This window comes from Pipra filicauda, unplaced genomic scaffold (assembly GCF_003945595.2).
Source record: "Pipra filicauda isolate LSUMZ 115617 unplaced genomic scaffold, ASM394559v2 scaffold245_size1146780_pilon, whole genome shotgun sequence".
Taxonomy (NCBI): domain Eukaryota; kingdom Metazoa; phylum Chordata; class Aves; order Passeriformes; family Pipridae; genus Pipra; species Pipra filicauda.
The window spans coordinates 30,473-51,545 of record NW_024104360.1 but is presented as its reverse complement, the minus strand read 5'-3'; the positions used below and the strand labels follow the sequence as shown (position 1 = coordinate 51,545).

Here is a 21,073-nt window from a genome sequence, read left to right as displayed (position 1 = left end):
TGTGGGAGACTGAAGGAATTGATCTCACATCACTGTCTGTGAATCAAGACCACTGTCTGTGGTTCAAAGAATAGCCACTGGAGAATGGGTCAAACAGTGTCAAGATGTCTTCTATCTGCATAAACCTAAGAGACTGCTGTGCACTGAGGTGAATTGTAATCTAAACTACACGGCTCTCTTGTTGAGCTCTCTTGACTCCCTTGACTAGTTCTCCGTGAACATATTGTCCAACTTTTCTCTGGATTTATTGGCTATCATTCCCTCATCTTTCAGAGGGCTGTAGCACCTCCCTATTAAGACAGGCTGAGACAGTTGGGGTTGTTCAGCCTGGAGAAGATTCCAGGGAGGCCCTTCAGGACCTTCCACTGCTCATAAGAAAGGGACTTTTTACAAGGGCATGTAGTGATAGGACAAGGGGGGACGGCTTCAAACTGAAAGAAGGCAGAATTAGATTGGATATTAGGAATAAATTCTTTACTGTGAGGGTGATGAGGCATGGGAACAGGTTTCCCAGAGAGGTTGTGGATCTCCCATCCTTATACATGTTCAAGGCCAGGCTGGATGGAGCTTTGAGCAACCTGGTCTAGTGGTCCTTGACCACAGCAGGGGAGTTGGAACTAAATGATCTTGAAGGTCCCTTCCAACCCAAACCATTCTATATGATTCCTGTGTATTTTCATAGTCAGAAGCTGCTCTCAAGACATCATTGCATTGTGTCTCTTTTTGGTAACTTTGGAACTTTCAGCAAGTCCTGAGAATCTTCCCGCAAAACTTTTAGTTGCATGTGATGAAATCTGTTTCTCCTGCTCCAAACTTTGTTTCTTCATTCTTCACTCTTTCTTTTATAATACAGTTTGGTTTTGCTGCATCTGTTGTTCCTTCTCTCAAAAGCAAACTTTACTTCCGGGTAAGCTGCTGGAGAGCATGGGACATTTTAGGGAGCAACTGGAGTGTCCCGTATTCAAATCACACATAAAACTTTGACAAATCTTGTTGGAGTGAAATGCTGACCCAAGTGAAGAAAACTTTTCATACCAATGGTACATCATCAGAACAGCGTCAAAGCTAATATTACCACGTGAAAGCTCTCAAAGAAAGTTAATGTGTAATTCATGTAATTTCAATTAATCTGGGAACAGAAGTTCCATACTGATATTTTTCACATTTTATTTCAATATGTTTAAAATATAGTTTACTACTATGAAAAAATATATTTTTATCCATATATATCTTACTTATGGCAGTTCAGGCATTTTCCAAATGAAAAACTCTCTGTTAGCAATAGACTTGTTTTCTATCTGTTATCTTTTTAACATATTTTCTTTTCTGGACTCCTACATTACAAATCTCATTTGTTCTGATGTTTTGAGAGTAGCTATACATATAAGCCATAGCTGCATTACTGTAAATTATTTTGAGTCTTGCATTTTGTTTACAAAATCTTATACTTTAATCATAGTTCTGTGTTAGCTTGATTAATTTTAGTAGGCGATAGACAAAAACATTTGGAGCAAATTGCATATTATTCCACCCTGACACTTTAAAGGAGGCATTGTCTGGACTATCAGAAAGGAATCATTTTTAAGCAAATATTGTCTTTAAGACCAACAGATTAAATGTACCTGAATTTCTATAATAACAGCTGAATTAGGACATTAAAAATCAGAACATTCTTTTAAAGCTAATGCTCAAAATTAAGCAGGCTAACATATACAGGAGTACAGTTCTGCACTTAAATCTCATTTTGACAAATATGCCTCCCAACATGACCAACATTCCCCCATATATGCACTGACTTATGTCTACTTTTTTTAAAAAAAAAGTTGCTTTTGAATATAAAAATTTTAATTTTGCCTGTTTTCTCAAGTTATTTTCTACTAACATCAGTACTGTGAGGAAGATGTAATCACAGTTTTCACATAAAATACCCAGTGCAACTTTGGTGTCTCCTTAGTGCAAATATTTTGTACTCTAATCATTAGTTGCAAACATGGCCAGAGCTAAGAAATGCCAGTTCTGACACAGATTTATTCTCAAACTTGTCCTGCTTTGTCCATGTATCCTCTCCTGCCATTAAATCAGTCTGGTTTCCTTTTCTTCTTGGCCACATATCTATTACACTATGGTGAGACTTTATAGAGTGAAAGCTGAAGTTAAAAGGCTCAAACCACAGATCTGAATTCTGATCTGTATGAGTTTAGAATTTTCTCTTCTAACCCCAAATTTGAATATCCTGACATTGAGGAGAGTTTCAGGTATTTTGAGATAAAGTCTATTCAGTTTTGGGGAGTGGACCTGACTGACCTACTGAAAAATGACAAAAGAACTGTGTTGATGTTTTCACTTCTATTTCCACTTTATACTCCTAAATTTGTCTTACTGTAGGGCACAAGTGTACAAATAGCTTTACACCCTACTCAAAGAGAAGAGGAATAGGTGATCTGTAGCAAAATCTAAAACTTCACGTTTTCAGTAAGACAAAACACGTTTACAGAAGTATTAATGAGAGAGTACAGCCTGGAAGTGCAGAAGTCTCTCTGGAGCACCCTGATAGTCCACTTTCGAAGACTTTTTTCTGTGAGACATTGTGATTAAATCACTGTAGAGTACTGGCACATATACAATTAGGTTACTAGAAATTTTAATTACTTAATTCAAAGCCTCAAGGTTAATCATTCTCCTTATAGCAAAAACGCCAGGAATAGTGGAGTGAGGAGGGGAGAGGTTTGTAGGAGCAGTGGAGTTACTTTTATTTTGCATGGATTTGATCTTTGGGAAAAGAGACAAAGAAAGACAGTGACTGGCACAAATGGGACACAGAAACTTGTGAAGTGCTGAGTGCTTTCTACTCAGCAAAGTAAAACAATTTACTGCATTTTCCAACCACATAGGATACTTGATTGACTTCAGGTCCCATATTTAGGCAAGAAAAAGGAATAAATTTAGAAAAATAAAATGACAGTTAGGCTGGAAGATATTATTGGGTTTAATGGTACGTTCAAAGACATTGAACTATTTTGCGTATGCACTTATCAATTCTTGATTAAAGATCACATATACAAGAACAAAGTTTATAAGGTATGCCAAACAACAGGTTTTATTTAAACACTTGGATTATAGAATACTTTTTCATATGCTTTGTATTTTGAAAGGCTACCATGAAAACAGTAGATGAGTTGTTTTGCTTTTTTTGGAAACCAATGAGATTCTTATCTGCAGTTGACCCATTATTAATTAAAATTAGAAGAATCTTGCATTTCTGCAATTATTATATCCTGACTTCCTCCAGAAAACAGGCTGCATTACTGTACTCACTTTAGAGAATATGACCCTCAGTACAGTATGAGCTTAAGAGACCTGTGATGTGATGCATAGAAAACAATACTATACTAAACTACCCCCAAACTAGTCTGAGTGGAACCAGATCATACAAATGTGGCATCAGGATCCTACAGGCTCAATAGAACTGCTCTGAAAAAAACTTAAGAGACAACTGTGTACCAAAGAAAGAACATTCCTGACATTTGGACTCTAAATAGACACATATAGGCACTGGCAATGATTTATTTCCCTGGTTTGTTTGTCCAACAACAGTTTCTCAGCAAGAAACCATGTGAAGTAAAGGCAACATGAACAAAAGTTTGTTCTCTCTGGGTTTTTTTCTGAGACTAATTGTCTCAGATTTATGACAACTGATATTTCCTAGTCTTACCTGTTTACACATTTATTTTTATTAGCAGTAGCATTGTGTTGAGGTTTAATGCTGGATTCTTTTTTTTTCCTAGGGTGATACCCATGGTCATTCAGTTTTCTATTCTGATAATGCTGCACTCCGCTCTTGTGCTGATCACTACAGCAGAGGATTACAAATGTTTACCCTTAATGCTCCGGAAAACTTGCTGCTGGATTAATGAGACCTACCTGGCAAGGAATGTCATTATATTTGCATCCATTCTGATTAATTTTCTTGGAGCCATCATCAATATTGTAAGCTTACAGGGGACCAAGGAATATTATACAGGAAAAGATGATTTATGAATTATTAAGCTTGCTACAGGACTTGTTAACCAATGTGTCTATAAGCCAGCTATGATTTAGATAATAAAAAAAATGGCAAAGTATCACAGCTTCAGGAAATTCAATCCATTGCTTAACCTATGTATTTCTGAAATATTTAATTATTTCTCCCTCATGAGGATCATCTATTTTTAAACCCTTTTTTCTACTTTCTATCCACCCTTGTGAACCATTTGCAATTTTCTGGCATTCTGTTACACTTTTTAAAGACTGTCAAGTAATGCTTATGGTTAGTAAATTCCTCTTCTCAGAATTTTTCAGATTATCTCACAGTTCTCCCATTAATTAGATTACTAAAAGAAAAATTAAAACAATTACTAAAATAATAATTTAAAAAACTCCAATAGAGCCCTGATTATCCTGATGTATTCAGCAACAAGAGAGATCTTTGCATAAATTAGGCAGATTATAATGTCAGACAACCTGGTAGGTGCTGATCTCTGAGGCAAGAACATGGTAAATGTCTCACTGATGGATTAAAAGTAACATTTTCATCACTCTTTCCTCTTGTTGGGCATCTTCTGGTTATGGATGTAGCAGTGCTTTTTCATCTGAACATTATTCTTTATAAGTATTTCATTCCTTCTAAATGAGACCAGGAATGCATTTAGTGACAGTAATAACAGTAGCAACTCGGACAACACAACAGCAACAATAATTATCCTAACATAATTAAAAATAATTATTATTATATCATTGGAGTAAGTATGATGAGGTCTGATATTTCAGGGGTTTGCCTTGGCTTTTGCTAACAGACATGAGATTTTATTATGCTCTAGTGTTGTTATTTTTCCACAATTTAATTCAGGTGGCCAATATGTGAGGACTCAGTAGCTGTCTGTGTTCTTTAGTGATGCCATGCAGTCACTGATAGGAGAGTTAGTCAGAGAGAGAAGAATGCAGCCACTGATTTCTGTCCTTACAGAGAAAATATAAATACGGTAAAGACAGGAAGTTCAGTGGGGCTGAAAACTTCCTGTAGACAAGGACGGTGGTACATTACAGTAAAGGAGTGTTATAGAATTTAGAGGTTTTTAAATCATATTTTAACACATATTTTCCAGGAAAGGTTTTGGTAGAATTAATCTTAGTGTTGAAACAAGGTCATCTCTAACAGACCAATATGCTATGGATACGTGATAACAAGATTTTCCCTTGATTTGTGGGGTTTTTTTAAGATTGTGCAATCTTCTGGGATGCCTAACCCAAAAAGAGTCAAAAGAAAAGTAATAGTTTTTACTGCCATACCAGTGGGTTTCTATAAAGCAGTAAACAGTTACATTTATTGTCATATATTTAGACCGTCAATGACTTGAACCACTGAGTCCTGACCTCCACAGGAAATCACAACATTCTTATAACCTCATTAGTTTAATAAGTCAAAATTCTGCTATAATAACGTCTTTTTTTCTGGAGGGACATGCATGTATTTAAGAACAGGTAATGCACCTCAGCCTTGCAGCTGCCTGTGTCCACTGAATTCAATTGCAGCTGGTTGGAGGGGTCAAAGACTCAGAAGCTTTCTAGTGGGAACCATAAGGCTTTGGTTTTACCAGGGGAGCAATGAGTCTTGCAGTTCTTTACATCAAGTGCATTCTTATTGTTACAAAATTGAAATAAAGTTTCTGACCAAGAAAGGTTTTTAAAAAAACACCTGTAGTGGTTCTGATGATACTCTGCCCTGCAGAGAGGTGCTGTACACCTCATAAAGTGTCAGAAGGTACCATTAACTATCCAGTGTCACGGAAGATTGCACAGCCAGCCTAGGTAATAATACTGTATTGCAGAGGTGACTGAACTGCTGAAAGAACAAACAAAATAGTTCCAAGTTCAAAATTAGTTAGAATTTAATTATAAGAAATTGACCCTCATTAAGCAAATTCTCTAGTTGTGTTGGAAAAAAAAGACCAGTGAACTAGCTTGTACATACCAGGTTGATGAAATGACCTAGTATAAACATCCAGATTGGATTAATATATGTAACAGGAGACTCCATCTGCTTTAACAGTCAAAATATGACACGATTAATGATTTTTTTCCTGTGTTCTAAGACTGTACTGCGTTGCAGCTCAACACTGATATTTTGTTTATGTTTAATACACTGCATTGGAAGTACCATTAAAATGAATGTAGGTCATAACAGCAAAAGGCAGTATTGTATTATCAAACCATTGAATCATGAATGATTTCATTCCCTTCCATTCTAAGCATCTCAGTTGCTGTTCTGGGACCACATTATGTTTTGGTACAACAGATTCTGCATCATGCCATAGAAATGAAAGATAGATGTCCCACATCCAGAAGGATAACATAGCAATATAGCAGAAGAAAACTGCTTGCAGACAAGGGCACTCATGCAATTTGATTTTATGCTCCCAATTAAATAATTTCACTGTAGTTTATGGCAAAGTCTAAGTATTTTGAGAGAGTAATTCTTAAGAGTCCAACATCAGTTCTCTGAAACTCCCAGTGGAGCTTATCTTTCCACTTTGCAAGAGAGCAATAGGGATGCTATTCAGATACCGAATGTCTGCAGCATGAATAGCTCCCCCCCTCCATTTCACTGCCACAGTATGTCTTCTTATTGTCCATTTAGTCAGTCCTTGGTGCCAGTCAGGGAGCTGGCATGAAGAGCAGCAGGTCAGCCAGTTCCATCCCTGAACCCAGCCAGCCACACAAGCAATTAGTCACCAGTGCACGTTATAGCCCTGATTTTGTTTTCTTTCTTCACAGCTATGGTGTGATTTTGACAAACCAATAGCCCTGAAGAACCAGACGTTCAATTCATCTGCTTCTTTTACGGACATCTGTTCCTGTCCTGAGGTATTTCTGAGGATACCTTTGAATCTGAGGCATGGATCCACAAAGGTTATATGGCAACCCTTATCTGGAATGGGTGATGTGTACTGCTGGTGGAGTCAGGGGCCTCAAGCTGAACATTTCCATCTATTCATATGCTGATAGCAAAAGCAGAGGCTGGTTACAGAAGGAGTTAATCTTATGATCTAATGGGGCATTACAACCAAGATTGAACCTTTGAACTTCAAACAAAACCTTTATGCTGGAAATACATTCAGCAATTCAATTGCAATAAAACACAGTACCAAAGTGGTATGAATCTAATGGAGAGCAACATTTCTTACATGGCAAACCCAACAGTCAGTCTGCTGCGGTTATTTAAGTTTGCTTTAGGAGCAAAAAAAAAGTAATCATCTCTAAGATGAGCAAGCAGGCAACAAAATGAATGGATTAGTCATGTGTAGATAAGAGAAGTATGTTACTTAGAAAGTCATATGGCAGTGTCATGATACTGCCAGCAGTATGCTCTAAACAGCAGGGATGCAGACTTTCCTACAGAGGAACTGTACTAAAGAAAAACTGTACTCAGAAAAATGAATACTATCTCTCCTAAAGCTGTGTGATAGGAGGTAATTTAAACTACATTTGGACTGTGGGTGGTGATGTTGCTATTTTAAATCTGAACAGCTCATGACCATGATTGTCTCTCTTTATCCAGTATCAGCTGCATGGATTGCATTTGACAGATGACTAATCATTGAGAAAGAATGAGACAATTAAGAGATTAGAAAATGAGATATGAGTAAAACTTCCAGGCATTTTAAGAGAGTAAAATAACCAAGCTAAACATGCAATATTTAATATTTAAAAAAAAACAAAAACAAAAACAAAAACAAACAAACAAACAAAAAAAAAACCACAAAAAACCCAACAACGACAACAACAAAAAAAACCAAAACAAAAAACAAAACCAAAAAAAACCCAAATCTGTGGCTTTTTGTACTCTTCAAGAAGCATGGGAAAAGAATTAAAGCAGGAATATGATTCTCCCATCCTGATTAATGTGGGTCTTGTGGAAGTTCAGAATACAGTCAGAATACAGAGGAATATGAATTTCTTTCTCTCTGTTGACTTTTCATTAGGAAACTACTACATGCAGCATCTGTCCTTTTCCTCTTTTAATTATGGAGAATGCCATTTCCCCCATAATTAAATGAAAATGCCATAAAGGCACAGAGAAGGATTTCTGTTGACATGGAGGTGCCATGCAAAATAGAGAATTTGTAATTTCACATTCTATTTTAGCAAAACCCTTATTTTCAAAGTGCCCTGGACCCTGAGAGTACCTAGCTGAGCAATGAAATACAAAGCAATTTCTCTATACTTCATACCACTTAATTATTTATGTAGGTACTTATGAAAATATATAGTCACTGATCACCAAAAGTAAACAGTGTTGTTTTCTGTTCAGTATTTTGTCTTCACTGGTGTGCTGGCAATGGTGACTTGTGCAGTCTTTCTCCGTCTCAACTCTGTCCTGAAGCTGGCAGTGCTTCTCATCATGATTGCGATCTATTCTCTGCTGACTGAGACCATTTATGCCTCCCTTTTTCTGCAATATGACAACTTTAACCACAATGGAGAGTAAGTGTTCACAGCTCCCTTTAGGAACTGCTTTTTCACAAGGCAATGGCTCAAGTCTTGCCAGAGTATACATGTACTGGGTAGCCCCATATTAAATATGGAGTGATGGTCGCAAGAGGAAATGACTAATTCAAAATGATTTATAATGTGATTCTTTCTCAAGCCTTTTTATTAAAATGTTCATTTCATGAGGACATTTAAATATTGAACAGGGTTTGTCTTTTATGTTTCCTATAGTCTATCAACGCTGATTAAAAATACATATTGCAGTGCATACACATTGGTTGCTTCTACTCTTGAAAGCTCCAGAGATACTGATAAAAACTTTCACTTCAATTTAAGCAAACAGGAGTGAACAATTGATTTTTTAGGGGGCAGGGGTTTAATTGAATAAAATCCAATCTATAATGTGCAGTTGTGAAAGATATAAGGAACACAGGGATGATTCTGTTTTGTAGGAGAGTGTTCGAAGGACAGACTCCTCCTTCCAGGCTTCCTTCCCAGCAAGAGGAGTTGAAGAGGAGAACAGAAGAGACACAATAATTTGCAGAGTTAGAGGTGCAACACAATAAGTGTTGCAATAACTGAATCTAGAGCAGCAGTGATTTAGCTCATTCAGAGACACTTCTTCAGTCTTTGATACTTGACCAGTTTAGTATTGCAGTTGCTTGTGCTTGTAAGTGCATGCCAGACGAAGATCCTCAGAACGGCAGAAAAGCATGGATTTGTGCAATTAGTTCTCACAACAGCCACATCTTTACACAGAGTAAGGTTCTGCATGCATATCTTTCCCTACTAGCTTCTGACAGTAGCGAGGTACTAAAAATTTGGTGTTGCAGTTCCTTTTTCTAATGCTAGTTATCCTTCTACAGAGATATTACATATTCACAGCAGACTCCAGCTAATTATGACAAATGGCAACAAGCAATATTTTGGCTAAGTTACTAGAAGTAGAAATCATGATAATTGTCCTTAATCAGGAACACATTTTTGTGTGAAAATCTAGGAGAATTCAGAGTAGTCTCTATTCTCTGTGTCAGCGAAACTCTCCAGTGACTGTTACATAGAAGAGCAAGAAAGAGACAGGAATATCCTCTGGAGTAGCCAACAGCCCAGGCTACAGGGAAATCAGCTGAGATGCTCCACTCTCAAGTCAAGGATGTGAACTTCAGCTCTGACATTAGGGAGCATGAGGTTCAAGGCTGTGTGCCCAGAAACTTTTTTTTTTTAATCTATACCAATCAGTTGAATAAAGGGGATTGCAACTCCCTCCAAAACTCATTTAGCTGTTGTGGCTAAAGCTACATCACCACAACATGCCATAACAGGAAAGTTCATAACTAAGACCTTTAAGGCTGTTGCCTTTAGCCACTGTACAAGGGATCTTTTTGGAATGTATTCTTTTTGAGGTTGTATTTCAGGCAACTTCAAAATGGGAAACATTTGAATTCCAACATATTTGCAGATGGCAAGGATGTTTCCTGCTTGTCTTTTGCTCTATACTGATGACTCAGCAGCACATTTCCTCACAGTAAATTCTTCATTGGGACCATAAAGTCAGTTCAATTAGCTCTCTAGCAAGAAAGTTTCCTTTTGGTTTAGTCTCCATCAAGTTCTGCTCTTTCTCTCTTTTATTTCTCTGTCATAGGAGTCCTTCTCTGACAAATATCACCTGATACTTTTTTTCAAAATTACTATGGAAAATGGATTCAGTGTCTGGAGTTTGCTTTGTTCTTAAATCTCAAGGTAGACTAAAGAGTGTCCCAAAGTGTCTTCCAACTTCTGGTTCTCATTTACTTATTTATTAACTTATTTCAAATATTTGGGCTTTAAGCACTTCTTAACAATTTCCTCATTTTTTCTCAACTCTCTTCAACAAAGTAATTGCCAAGTATCCATGTTCAATTTTCCTCCAAATTTATTTCTTTATCCTTATTTTTACTATAAGGTTGGCTCTACCATTTTCCAATCCTCTTCATTTATATCTCTTCCCATGGGAAACATGCTATTTTAAAAAAAATTTACATACAGAGATATTTTCTTCATTTTTTTTAATCTGTAATTTCTCTCCATATTTATTTGGAAGCCCCTGTTACTGCTTTGAACCCCTTTCACCTCTTTCACCTTATTTTTTCACACTTTCTTCATGCTCCACACAGAGCACCTAAGTGACTTCATACAGATTTCATACAGCCAGTACCTTCCTGGCACATCTTCTTTGCTTCCCCACAGTCTGCAAAGGTTTCCTTTACTTCCCCTGTCACAGGCAGACAGCTCTTCTCTGCTCTCCTCTTCGTGGCTCAGTAAAACCAGTCCTAACTACTGTTTCCAAATGTTTTGATTCCCTTTTAAGCCACACTTCCTTCCTGTCATCTTTCTCACAATGTTTAATTTCATCTCCTGCCTTGGGGTTCATCTTTTATCTCTAGGCTCATTTCCTGGGCTTTTAGTTTCACAATCTGGAAGTTTCCCTTTCCCAGCTCCAGCCTCAACCTTTCCCTGCCAAGATCCTACCTCCTGCACTCCACAGGGGCTGTGATGTTCATGGTTCCCAGGGAGAGACTGACTGACACACAGCTTGCACATCACGTTTGAAAGAGAAAGCTCATCACCTTCTGTGTACCTCCTGTAGGCTACAGTTTAGTTATTTAAGGCATGCGTCTCCAAACAGTGAGCACTCCAGTTACACTCCTGTTCTCTTGAACTAATTACAGCTAAATTAAATTTTCAAATACAGGGGATTTTTTTAAAGAACAACAAAAATTATCAGTGACTTATGAAATGAAAATTCTGAACAATTACAGCACTGACAAATCAATAACTCTATTTTACTTTGGATTTTTTTTTTCCAGCACAGACTTCCTGGGTACAAAGGAGGCATCTTTACTCCTGATGGCAATGTTCCTTTTAGCTGTATTCTATCATGGTCAACAGGTAATGCAAACATTTGCTTTAACCATTCTCTCTATCCCTTGCAATTACAGGATGTGACAATAATTACTTTCAAAATACCAACTACCTTTTTATCCACTTGAGCAGATGACCTTTCACAATTTAATAAACCATATGCAGGATCTGATTAAAGAAAGACCACATCTGACACTGCCTACCAGTTTTAAAGAACACGTGCAATATTATATTCAACAATACACAAGTTATATTGCATTTCATAATAGAAATTGAAGGAAGAAATGGGATGTCATTTATTTTAGACGTGTAATTCTGGAGGCACCTGCAGTTTCAGTGCACTTGAGTAAGCATAAAACCAGAATATAGAAAGGGATTAATAAACAGTAAATAATAAAACTCCTGTGAAATAGCTTAGTATGTTTATAAAGAAAAAGCAACAGACTTGAGGAAATAAATAAAATTTGAGTTAAGCACCAATACTAACTACTTCGTGTCATGGACCACTTGCAAGAATCCTTTCACATGCACCTAGACTATAATCAGGATTTGGGGATGTTGGACCTTTAGGACTGATATCCTTGAGGAGGAACTGAAAAACTGGGTATATCAGGAATCCATACACAGTGCACAGGGAGAGTGAATTATGAAAAATTTAGATTTAAAATAAAAAATTCATTGAGTAAAAACCAGCTAAAGCAGAGTGTTTTCTTCACAGCACTTCTGGTTCTCAAGCTCTGGGCTGCTGAATGTCAAACATGCTGACTTGAGACAGTTTCTGTTCACATAAAGCAAACAGGACCATTGTATTAAAGCAAGCAGCAAACTTTTTGATGTTGTCCAACTTGCCTAAACATTTTCCCCTCAAGAGCATTAGGCTGATTAATACCAACATTTCTCAATCCTCCTGGAGTGAGGCAGTAAGAAAGGAATAATTCTGTGATGAATAAGACAGTATTATAAGCTTTATTACAACTTTGTAAGTTGTGTCAGGACTTACGGCCTCCATTTCTTCCACAGGAGAACAAAAAGAAGGCAACACCTAAATATTCTAGTAATTTCCTTCCTTTTTATCTTCTTTTTGAGGGAATGAGGAATGAGCGGGTAGCAGAAGCAAGGGATTAAATGCTTTTTGTGCCCAGATATTAAGTTTGACAGAAAGAAATGTACTGTGACATTTCTTAAACAAGACATAAAGTCCACTTGGGAAAAATATGGAGAAAATTAGAACTGAACATCCCAAATTTGTGATAAGCCTTATAATATTCACAGTGATTCTTACCATACGCAAAGATACAAATCTCAAGCTTGGGAATCAGCTTAAGTACCAAGAAAGGCAACACCAGAGGAGTTTAGGTAGAAAAAGAATTAGGGAGAATCCAGGCAATACTCTTCAGGATCACAACTCTGGGTGTAAACATCTGTCTTCTACAAAAGCCTGATCTGGTGTGTTTTAGAGTATTTTCCAGCCCAGAGGTCTGTAAGCAGAGCACAGGTTCTTTTCCATTCAATTAATCTTTCTTATTCCATGAAACAGGGTGGCTGCACTAAAACTGCCCTTGGAAATAGTCCCTGAGATGTGCTAATTCCTTCATGTTCTCCCAAACCATTCATAAGGCCACTCTATCAATTTAACAGTATCCAACAGCAGTGTCCAGGAAAATTTCCTTGTACTGTTAAATTTCCTATTAACGAGTCAACCTAAAGGTCTCTGTATAGTTGCCAATTAAATGCATATATAAAAATTACTTCCAGAACACATTAAAAAACCTCAACACTTCAATAGTGTGAACTGAGGAGCACAGTAGGGCAAATAAAGCTGTGCTCCAGCACAGCTTTGCATCTCATAAACTGCAAAAGTATTCTGAAGTAGAATAGTTTAAAACTTGCCTCATTCTAGGTGGATCTACCAAAAAGATCCTTTTTATAAGATTAAATTTATGGACATTCAATTTCTAAATAACTACCTATAGTTTTTTATCCATTGTGATTCAAAGTTTATTCCAACTTTTGCACCCAAAATTGAAAATTAAATTAGAGAAAAATGTGTGTGATATTAGCTTATTTGAGCTTTCTTAAAATCTGATCTGGATTTTAAGAATACTTTTAATAATTAAAAGTATTTGTGTTACTGTTAGACACCATTATAGACTAATTCCCTATTAGAAATTCAGTTTCATCTGGAAGCACATCTTTTTTTAACACAAGTAATGCATAATTTACAGCAGCGCTTCTGAAAATTAAACTTGAGAAAAAACACACAGAAGTGTTGTGGATAATTTTAAGGCTAGACCTAATCTGTTGTAAAATGTGTTCATTTACTGCTTTGTCTTTTTAATGAGTTAAAGTAGAATACTTTGTGGGAATATAAACTATGCCTTGAAATCTTATCAAACTACAATACCATATACAGTCTTCTCTACTAGAATTTCACCCCTAGTGAAAACACACAACATAAAAAGTTTAACCCTGAGCAAAACTTTCTGCCACAGCTTTAAAAGAGGAGGTTTTAACAATTGGAAAGAGGGAATAAAACTACCCACAGAAGACTCAGTCCTCCCTCTCCTTCCATCCCAGTCAGAACTAAAAAAAGGCCTTTTGAAAGAGAGGGCAAAATCCTCTCTGGTTTCTTTTAGATTGCAGATCTGAGCATAGATCTTGCCTACACCAGCTGAGTGTTCTGGTGTAGGCAAGTGTTGACTGACTGACTGACTGGTTTGCTCCCGTTTCTGGGGCTCTTTGGTACAGAGACATGAACTTTGCCAGGGTAGGCACAGCCAGCTCTGTACCCAATAAACACTGGATGTCAGGGCTGTATCTTAACTCTGTAGACCCTTGTGGGGGGAGCCCGGGCTGCCAGGACCTGCCTGCACCGCGCGCACGGAGCATGCGGTTCAGCCCCCCGGTGCGGCCATGGCAGGAGAAAGGAAAGGAGAGAAAAGGGGAGCCTTGACGACAGGTACTGCCCCCCCATGAAAGAGGAGAGGGGAGCTTCGGAGCACACAGAGGTTTGCTGTTCCAGGTTTAGGGGGGGAGGGCTGGGGAGGAGGTGGAGGGGGGGGAAGGATCGGGGAAAGGTGTTGAGCGGGCTGAGGGGGTCCTCCGACTGGCAGGAGGTAGAGTGGGACAATCCCGTATGAAATGTCACAGGTGAGCAGTGCGCCTGAAGATATGTGGTAACGCAGTGGTGGAAGGATAAGGTCAGGGTGGATAGTGGATCCTTTCGGAGTTATGGGGGTCCTGGCCAGGCTGGGGCCTTGAAAGGCACCCCTGCCCTGGATGGGTATGGGGGCCAGAACGGTTGGCTTGTTTGCTTGTCTGGTTTTGGTTCACCTGTGGCTACTGCCCAGGTTCGGCATGTTCTGGATATATTTGCTTCGCTCTGTTCCATCTTGTAATGGTAGACAGGACAAAGGTTGTTCCTGGGTATCTCCTTCAGATTGTTTATAGACAGGTGATAGGAAAGTAGGAAATGTAAGACTTGCCCAAATTGTTCTAACAGGAACATAGCCTGTGTACCCCTATGTGGTTGCGAGCTATGCTGATGATGGTACATGCCTTTGGTTGCGAGCTATGCTGGCAATGGTACATGCCTTCGGTAGGGTCGCCCATGCCAGACAGGTCAAAACCGTAGGACCAGATTTAATACATTCTTGGGCAAGATGAGCTCGTTAGCCTTCTGGCAGTCATCCTAGGAGAAGGACAACTCTAATCTCAAACCCGGGCAGATGGAGCTTGTTTAGCCCTGTAAGACCATCCATCTAAGAGAAGGTCACTCTAATCAAACCTACGTCCTGAGGATCTCGCTGCCACCGTCCAAGCTCGCTCGGCCCTGGCAGATGAACCTTAGGATTAAAGGGTGGGTTCAGTTCCGCGCATACTGCATCTCACCTAAAAAATCCATTGCGCAGGCTTGAAGGCTTTACCCACATGCAAAAAGTCCTGTAGCGACGGGCGAGGGTCGAAACGGCAGGTGAAAGATGCACTGGAAGCCGCAGACCCAACCCTGCATGCAGGCGGTTCAGGATATTGGTCATTTGAGACTGACCGGAGATGACAGTCTCTTGGGGCAGCATCCTGAACGACCAAGCAGCCTTTTCAAGGACAGCACTGCTTACTCCACTTGGAGAGGGGCCTAGAAAAGGTGACCTAAACAAAGCTCATCTCCACCTTCACCCGGTTGGTTAACCGCAGGCCAACAGGCATCTTCTTCCAATGCAGTCGCACAAAGATCAAAAGACAAAGGCACGCACCTGCCTCCAAAGGTGTTCCTAAACTAACTCTAGCATGCTGGAACATCAGAACCATGCTTGATTCTGCGGATAGCGGACGTCCTAAGCATCGGTCTGCCCTAATTGCCCATGAGCTGGCTCGTCTCAACATCGACATTGCTGCTCTCAGTGAAGTTCGCCTTCACGAGGAAGGCAGCCTCAGAGAACATGGTGCCGGTTACACACTCTTTTGGTCAAGTAAGCCCAGAACCAAAAAACATCTCTCAGGAGTCGTCTTTATGATCAAAAACTCCATTGTTCCTAAACTCGAAAATCTGCCGACAGGTCACTCTGACCGCATTATCTCCCTAAGCCTTCCACTACACAACAAACAGCACATAGTCCTCTTTAGTATATATGCCCCAACTCTACAAGCTGACCCTGATGAAAAAGATAAATTCTACACTGACCTGCGCCACCTTACCCAAAAAGTGCCTGCAGATGATAAGATCATTATCCTTGGTGATTTCAATGCCAGAGTAGGTAAGAATTTTGAAACTTGGAAAGGAATATTAGGCAAACATGGCATTGGAAACTGCAACGATAATGGTGGGCTTCTGCTGGAATTCTGTGCGGAGCAACAGCTCACCATCACTAATACTATCTTTCAGCAGAAAGATAGTCTGAAGACAACCTGGATGCACCCCAGATCTAAGCTTTGGCACCTCATCGATTATGTCTTGGTGTGACAGAGAGATGTCCGCGATGTCCACCATACCCGCGTGATGCCCAGTGCAGAATGCCAAACAGACCATCGGCTTTTGTGCTGTAAACTCAACTTCAATCTCACATTCAAACCTAAAAGAGGCAGTATCCCAAGGAGAAGACTCCAAGTTAACAATCTCCAATCAGCCACAGTAAGAGAGAGATTCCAGGCTAACCTTCAAACTAGGCTCGAAAACCATTCCTCAGTTTCTGCAGATTCCTCTCCTGAATCAATTGGGCACCATACTAAAAACAGCATCCTGCAATCCTCCGAAGAATCCTTAGGGTTCTCCCTCAAGAAGAACAAAGACTGGTTCGATGAAAACAATCAAGAAATCCAGGACTTGTTGAGGAAGAAGAGAACTGCCCACCAAGCACACCTTGCACTGCCATCCTGTCACGCAAGAAAAACAGCCTTTCGTCTTGCATGCAGCAAGCTCCAACAGAAACTCCGTGACATCCAGAACAAGTGGTGGATCGATCTAGCTGAAAAAACTCAACTATGCGCAGATACAGGTGATCACATGAGGCCTTGAAAACAGCATACGGGCCTACATACCAGGTACAAAGCCCTCTACTCAGCGCTGATGGTCAAACGCTTCTGACAGATAAAACCTCCATTTTGAATTGATGGTCTGAACATTTTCAGACTCTTTTCAGTACCAACCGTGTAGTCCAAGACTCAGCAATTCAGTCCATCACACAACAACCGGTAAAGTATGAATTGGATACTGCTCCCACTTTAGGAGAAACCCTCAAGGCCATACAGCAGGTGAAAATCAGCAAGGCAGCTGGGGTTGATGGAATTCCACCTGAAGTCTGGAAACATGGGGGCCTTGCACTCCATACCAAATTTCATGACTTTGTGGTGCGCTGTTGGGAACTAGGCGAACTACCATGACTTTGTGATGCAGTCATCATCACTCTGTATAAGAAGAAAGGAATTAAATCAGATTGCTCAAATTACCGTGGTATTACTCTGCTCTCCATTGCTGGCAAAATCCTGGCAAGAATACTCTTGAACAGACTAATACCCACTATAGCAGAAGATATCCTTCCTGAAAGTCAGTGTGGTTTCAGAGCCAACAGGAGTACCATAGACATGGTATTTGTTCTCAGACAACTGCAAGAGAAGTGTAGGGAACAGAACAAAGGTCTTTATGTAACCTTTGTCAACCTCACCAAGGCTTTCGATACTGTGAGCAGAAAAGGTCTGTGGCAGATTTTGGAACGTTTAGGTTGTCCCCCCAAGTTCCTCAAAATTATCATCTCACTCCATGAGGATCAGCACGGCCAAGTCAGATATGGTAACACACTTTCTGAACCCTTTCTAATAAAGAATGGTGTGAAACAAGGCTGCGTTCTCGCTCCTACCCTATTCACAGTCTTCTTTAGCATGATGCTCCAAAGGGCCACAGCAGACCTCGATGATCAGGACGGTATCTACATTCGATATCGTACTGATGGAAGCCTATTTAACCTAAGGTGTCTGAAGGCCCACACCAAGACCTTAAACCATCTTGTCCGGGAGCTGCTTTATGCTGATGACTCCGCCCTTGTGGCCCACACAGAAGCAGCTCTGCAGCATTTAACATCCTGTTTTGCAGACGCTGCTGAGCTCTTTGGGCTGGAAGTCAGTTTAAAGAAGACAGAAGTTCTCCATCAACCTGCACCTCAGGAAGTCTTCCATCATCCCCACATCACCATTGGCGAATCAGAGCTCAAATCAGTCCAGCAGTTTAATTACCTCATCTCCTCAGATGGTAAGATTGACGGAGAGATAGACAACAGGTTGGCAAAGGCATATAGTGCTTTTGGAAAGCTTCATAAAAGAGTTTGGTGAAATAAACACCTGAAGAAAAGTACCAAGATCAGTGTTTACAGAGCCATAGTGTTGTCTACTCTCTTATACAGTTCTGAATCATGAGTCATCTACCGCCACCACCTGCATCTCCTAGAACGCTTCCATCAACGCTGCCTCCATTCAATTCTAAACATCCACTGGTCAGATTATGTGACCAACACATCTGTTCCTGAACAAGCAGCAGTCACAAGTATAGAAGCCATGTTGATGAGAACACAGCTGCATTGGGCAGGGCACGTCTCCAGGATGAAGGACCACTGCCTCCCTAAGATCTTGCTTTACGGTGAACTTGCCACCAGCTGCTGCAAGAGAGGAGCCCCGAAGAAAAGATACAAGGACTCCCTGAAACAACATCTCAGCCTTGGCCATATTGATCATCATAACTGGTCTACTCTGGCCTCCAATCGGGAGGTCTGGAGACACACCATCTATAACGCTGCTGATGCTTTTGAGAAAGCACGCAGGATCACTCTTGAGGAGAAAAGACAACGCAGAAAGAATTATGCCTTGCAGAATATACCATCTAAGGAGTCTTTCTGCTGTGCCTTTTGCAACCGGACATGCCTGTCTCGTATTGGCCTTTTTAGCCACCAACGTGCCTGCAACAAATGTGGGTAGAGCTCTTCCCAAATCTTCATTCGTGAAGCCCAGCCATGATGAGACCCTTGTGGAAGGCAGGAAGGACTGACTTCTCTGCACAGTAATTTATCTGAAACAAGCATGACCCTCTGAACCTCCTTCATCCTTGTGAAAAAGAGGTGGAATGAGGAAATGGGAAGAGGAAATTGCTCCAGATGAAAAAAGAGGAAGACATTCCTAATTCTGGCATTATGCTTCAGATTTTTCATTACCTTTTCCATATTCAGACTTCTATTTCATTATCTTTTCTATATTCATTCAGAATGGATATTTGCTTGTTTTATCTGGAGTTAAATTTTTTTTGGTCATTGAACGTGTCCCTTTGGGATGTAAATTCTCTTTTCTCCTCCTCTAAGGAAGAATGTGCTGCCACTCAAACTCTGATTCTTACCTTGTGCTTTCCTTGCCTGTAGCAATTGTTTGCAGAGTGGGTGGTTTGTGCAGCATGTGGTGGACATAGTGTTAGGCTTCCTGTGTAATACATTTCTTTTTTTCTTCACTCACAATTGGAATTAGGGGTGTTTCATAGAGCAAGAAAACACATTTTGAGATTCAAGTTGCAGTCATTTTTATTGGCACCACTATGCCCAGGAATATTTCTTTAGACAATCAAACAAGAAGCTCAAAACTCAACCCTATAATTTTGTTAGTCTTAGCAAATATAAGAACTTAGCAAAGTATCTTCACATTTTCTATTTTTAAACCTTATATGTAGCACACCTTTATCTCTGAGCTGACAGTGTCATCTTGGTAGTCCACTGATGATGCAAGAAAAGTATTTCATGTTACAATGTGATCATAAATAAGCAGAATGACATTATCTAAAATGTAAAGATTAGCTGCTGCTATTCTGAGCTAGGCTTAGAGATGTGACATTTCCCTGTAGAGCAGCTGTGAAAAACTGTACCACCATTTTTTGCAAAGCTCTTATTGTAGTAGCATTAAATATCTTGAAGCATCAAAGTACTCAGAATCCACCAGCAGCTCCTGTTTCAAGTCAATCTGTAGAATACCTTTAGAACTTGCAAAATTATAGTCAACGTTCCCTTCTCAGTTAGTTGGTAGAGATAAAAGTCAGTTTTCTGCTATGAGCTCTGTGTTCTAGCACAAAAGGAAGGGGGAAGGAAACTGAAAAATATTGAAAAATTTGCTTAAAGGTACTTTTTCTCGACTGGGTTTTTTTGGTGCCATTAATAAAGGGAATTAATGGTCCCAAGATAGAAGATCAACATATTAGTAGAAAAGAGACTGTTTATAAAGGTATTAACAGCACCCAGAGGCAAGTAAATCACTGCCAAGTTGCATACAGGTTTTGGAAGTTTATATCAAGCCACTGTCACTTTTAGCTTTTAGGAAAGAAAGCTCCCTGGAGTACAGTCAACCTATAAGCTCCCTTGCAAGGTGCTTTGCATTTTCTTCTGAAGAGTTTACCATTCATCACTGCTGCTGACTTAAAAATGTGACCAAGATGAGTCACTAAACAATGTCTGAACCTCCTCTTAGTCACTCCCACCCACTGCAGGTTTGTCCTTTATTTCAGTTTGGTGCATGAATTATATCCCCAAAAATTCATTAATCCCAGCACCTCTTGACAAACCATTTGATGCCCCTCAAAATTGTAAAAATTCATCTATTTGCTGGCATAATATGTTTCTATGATGGGTATTATTAGTATTAGGGCACCTCAAACTTCATGAATATATTTTCTCTTTCAGTTTACTGACTGTAGGAATATTTTCATCATTTTCAATAATGCTGTATCTTAATAAGTCACCTCTTGTGCAAGCTACAGTGTCAGCTGCCTTAAAATATGCTTAAAACTCTTCTTCAGTGTGAAGCACAAGAGTTCTGGCAGTGTTGGTCTTGTCCATGTTGCTGACACACATGTGCCTCTCAGGCAAGCAACATGATGTTTTGACACATTCCCTGCTTCAGCTAGCAGACAGTTGCCATTCATACATATGAAATTGCACCTATATACATATATAGAACTAAACAATGCATATATATGTATGCATATATAAGCTCTGCTGTGCACAGCTTTTGTTCTGCATACACACAGCACTGAAAACCATTTAACTTCAATTTGTAGCAAGGTATCAGGCACTGCCACTGTGCGTGTACTAAACTGTGATTGCAGGCTCTGGTCCCACAGTACATCAGGGAC

General features: G+C 39.6%; 1 protein-coding gene across 2 annotated transcripts in view; it reads left to right on the top strand.

Moving 5' to 3' along the window:
• The window catches only part of ADCY8 (adenylate cyclase 8), a 132,778-nt gene that overhangs the window by 97,150 nt on the left and 14,555 nt on the right, over positions 1 to 21,073 (top strand). For both annotated transcript variants that reach the window (XM_027720806.2, XM_027720805.2), the window contains 4 exons: positions 3,786 to 3,987; positions 6,811 to 6,900; positions 8,348 to 8,520; positions 11,373 to 11,454. In XM_027720806.2, coding sequence (XP_027576607.1) covers positions 3,786 to 3,987; positions 6,811 to 6,900; positions 8,348 to 8,520; positions 11,373 to 11,454 — 547 coding nt within the window. The remainder of the gene's footprint in view (positions 1 to 3,785; positions 3,988 to 6,810; positions 6,901 to 8,347; positions 8,521 to 11,372; positions 11,455 to 21,073) is intronic.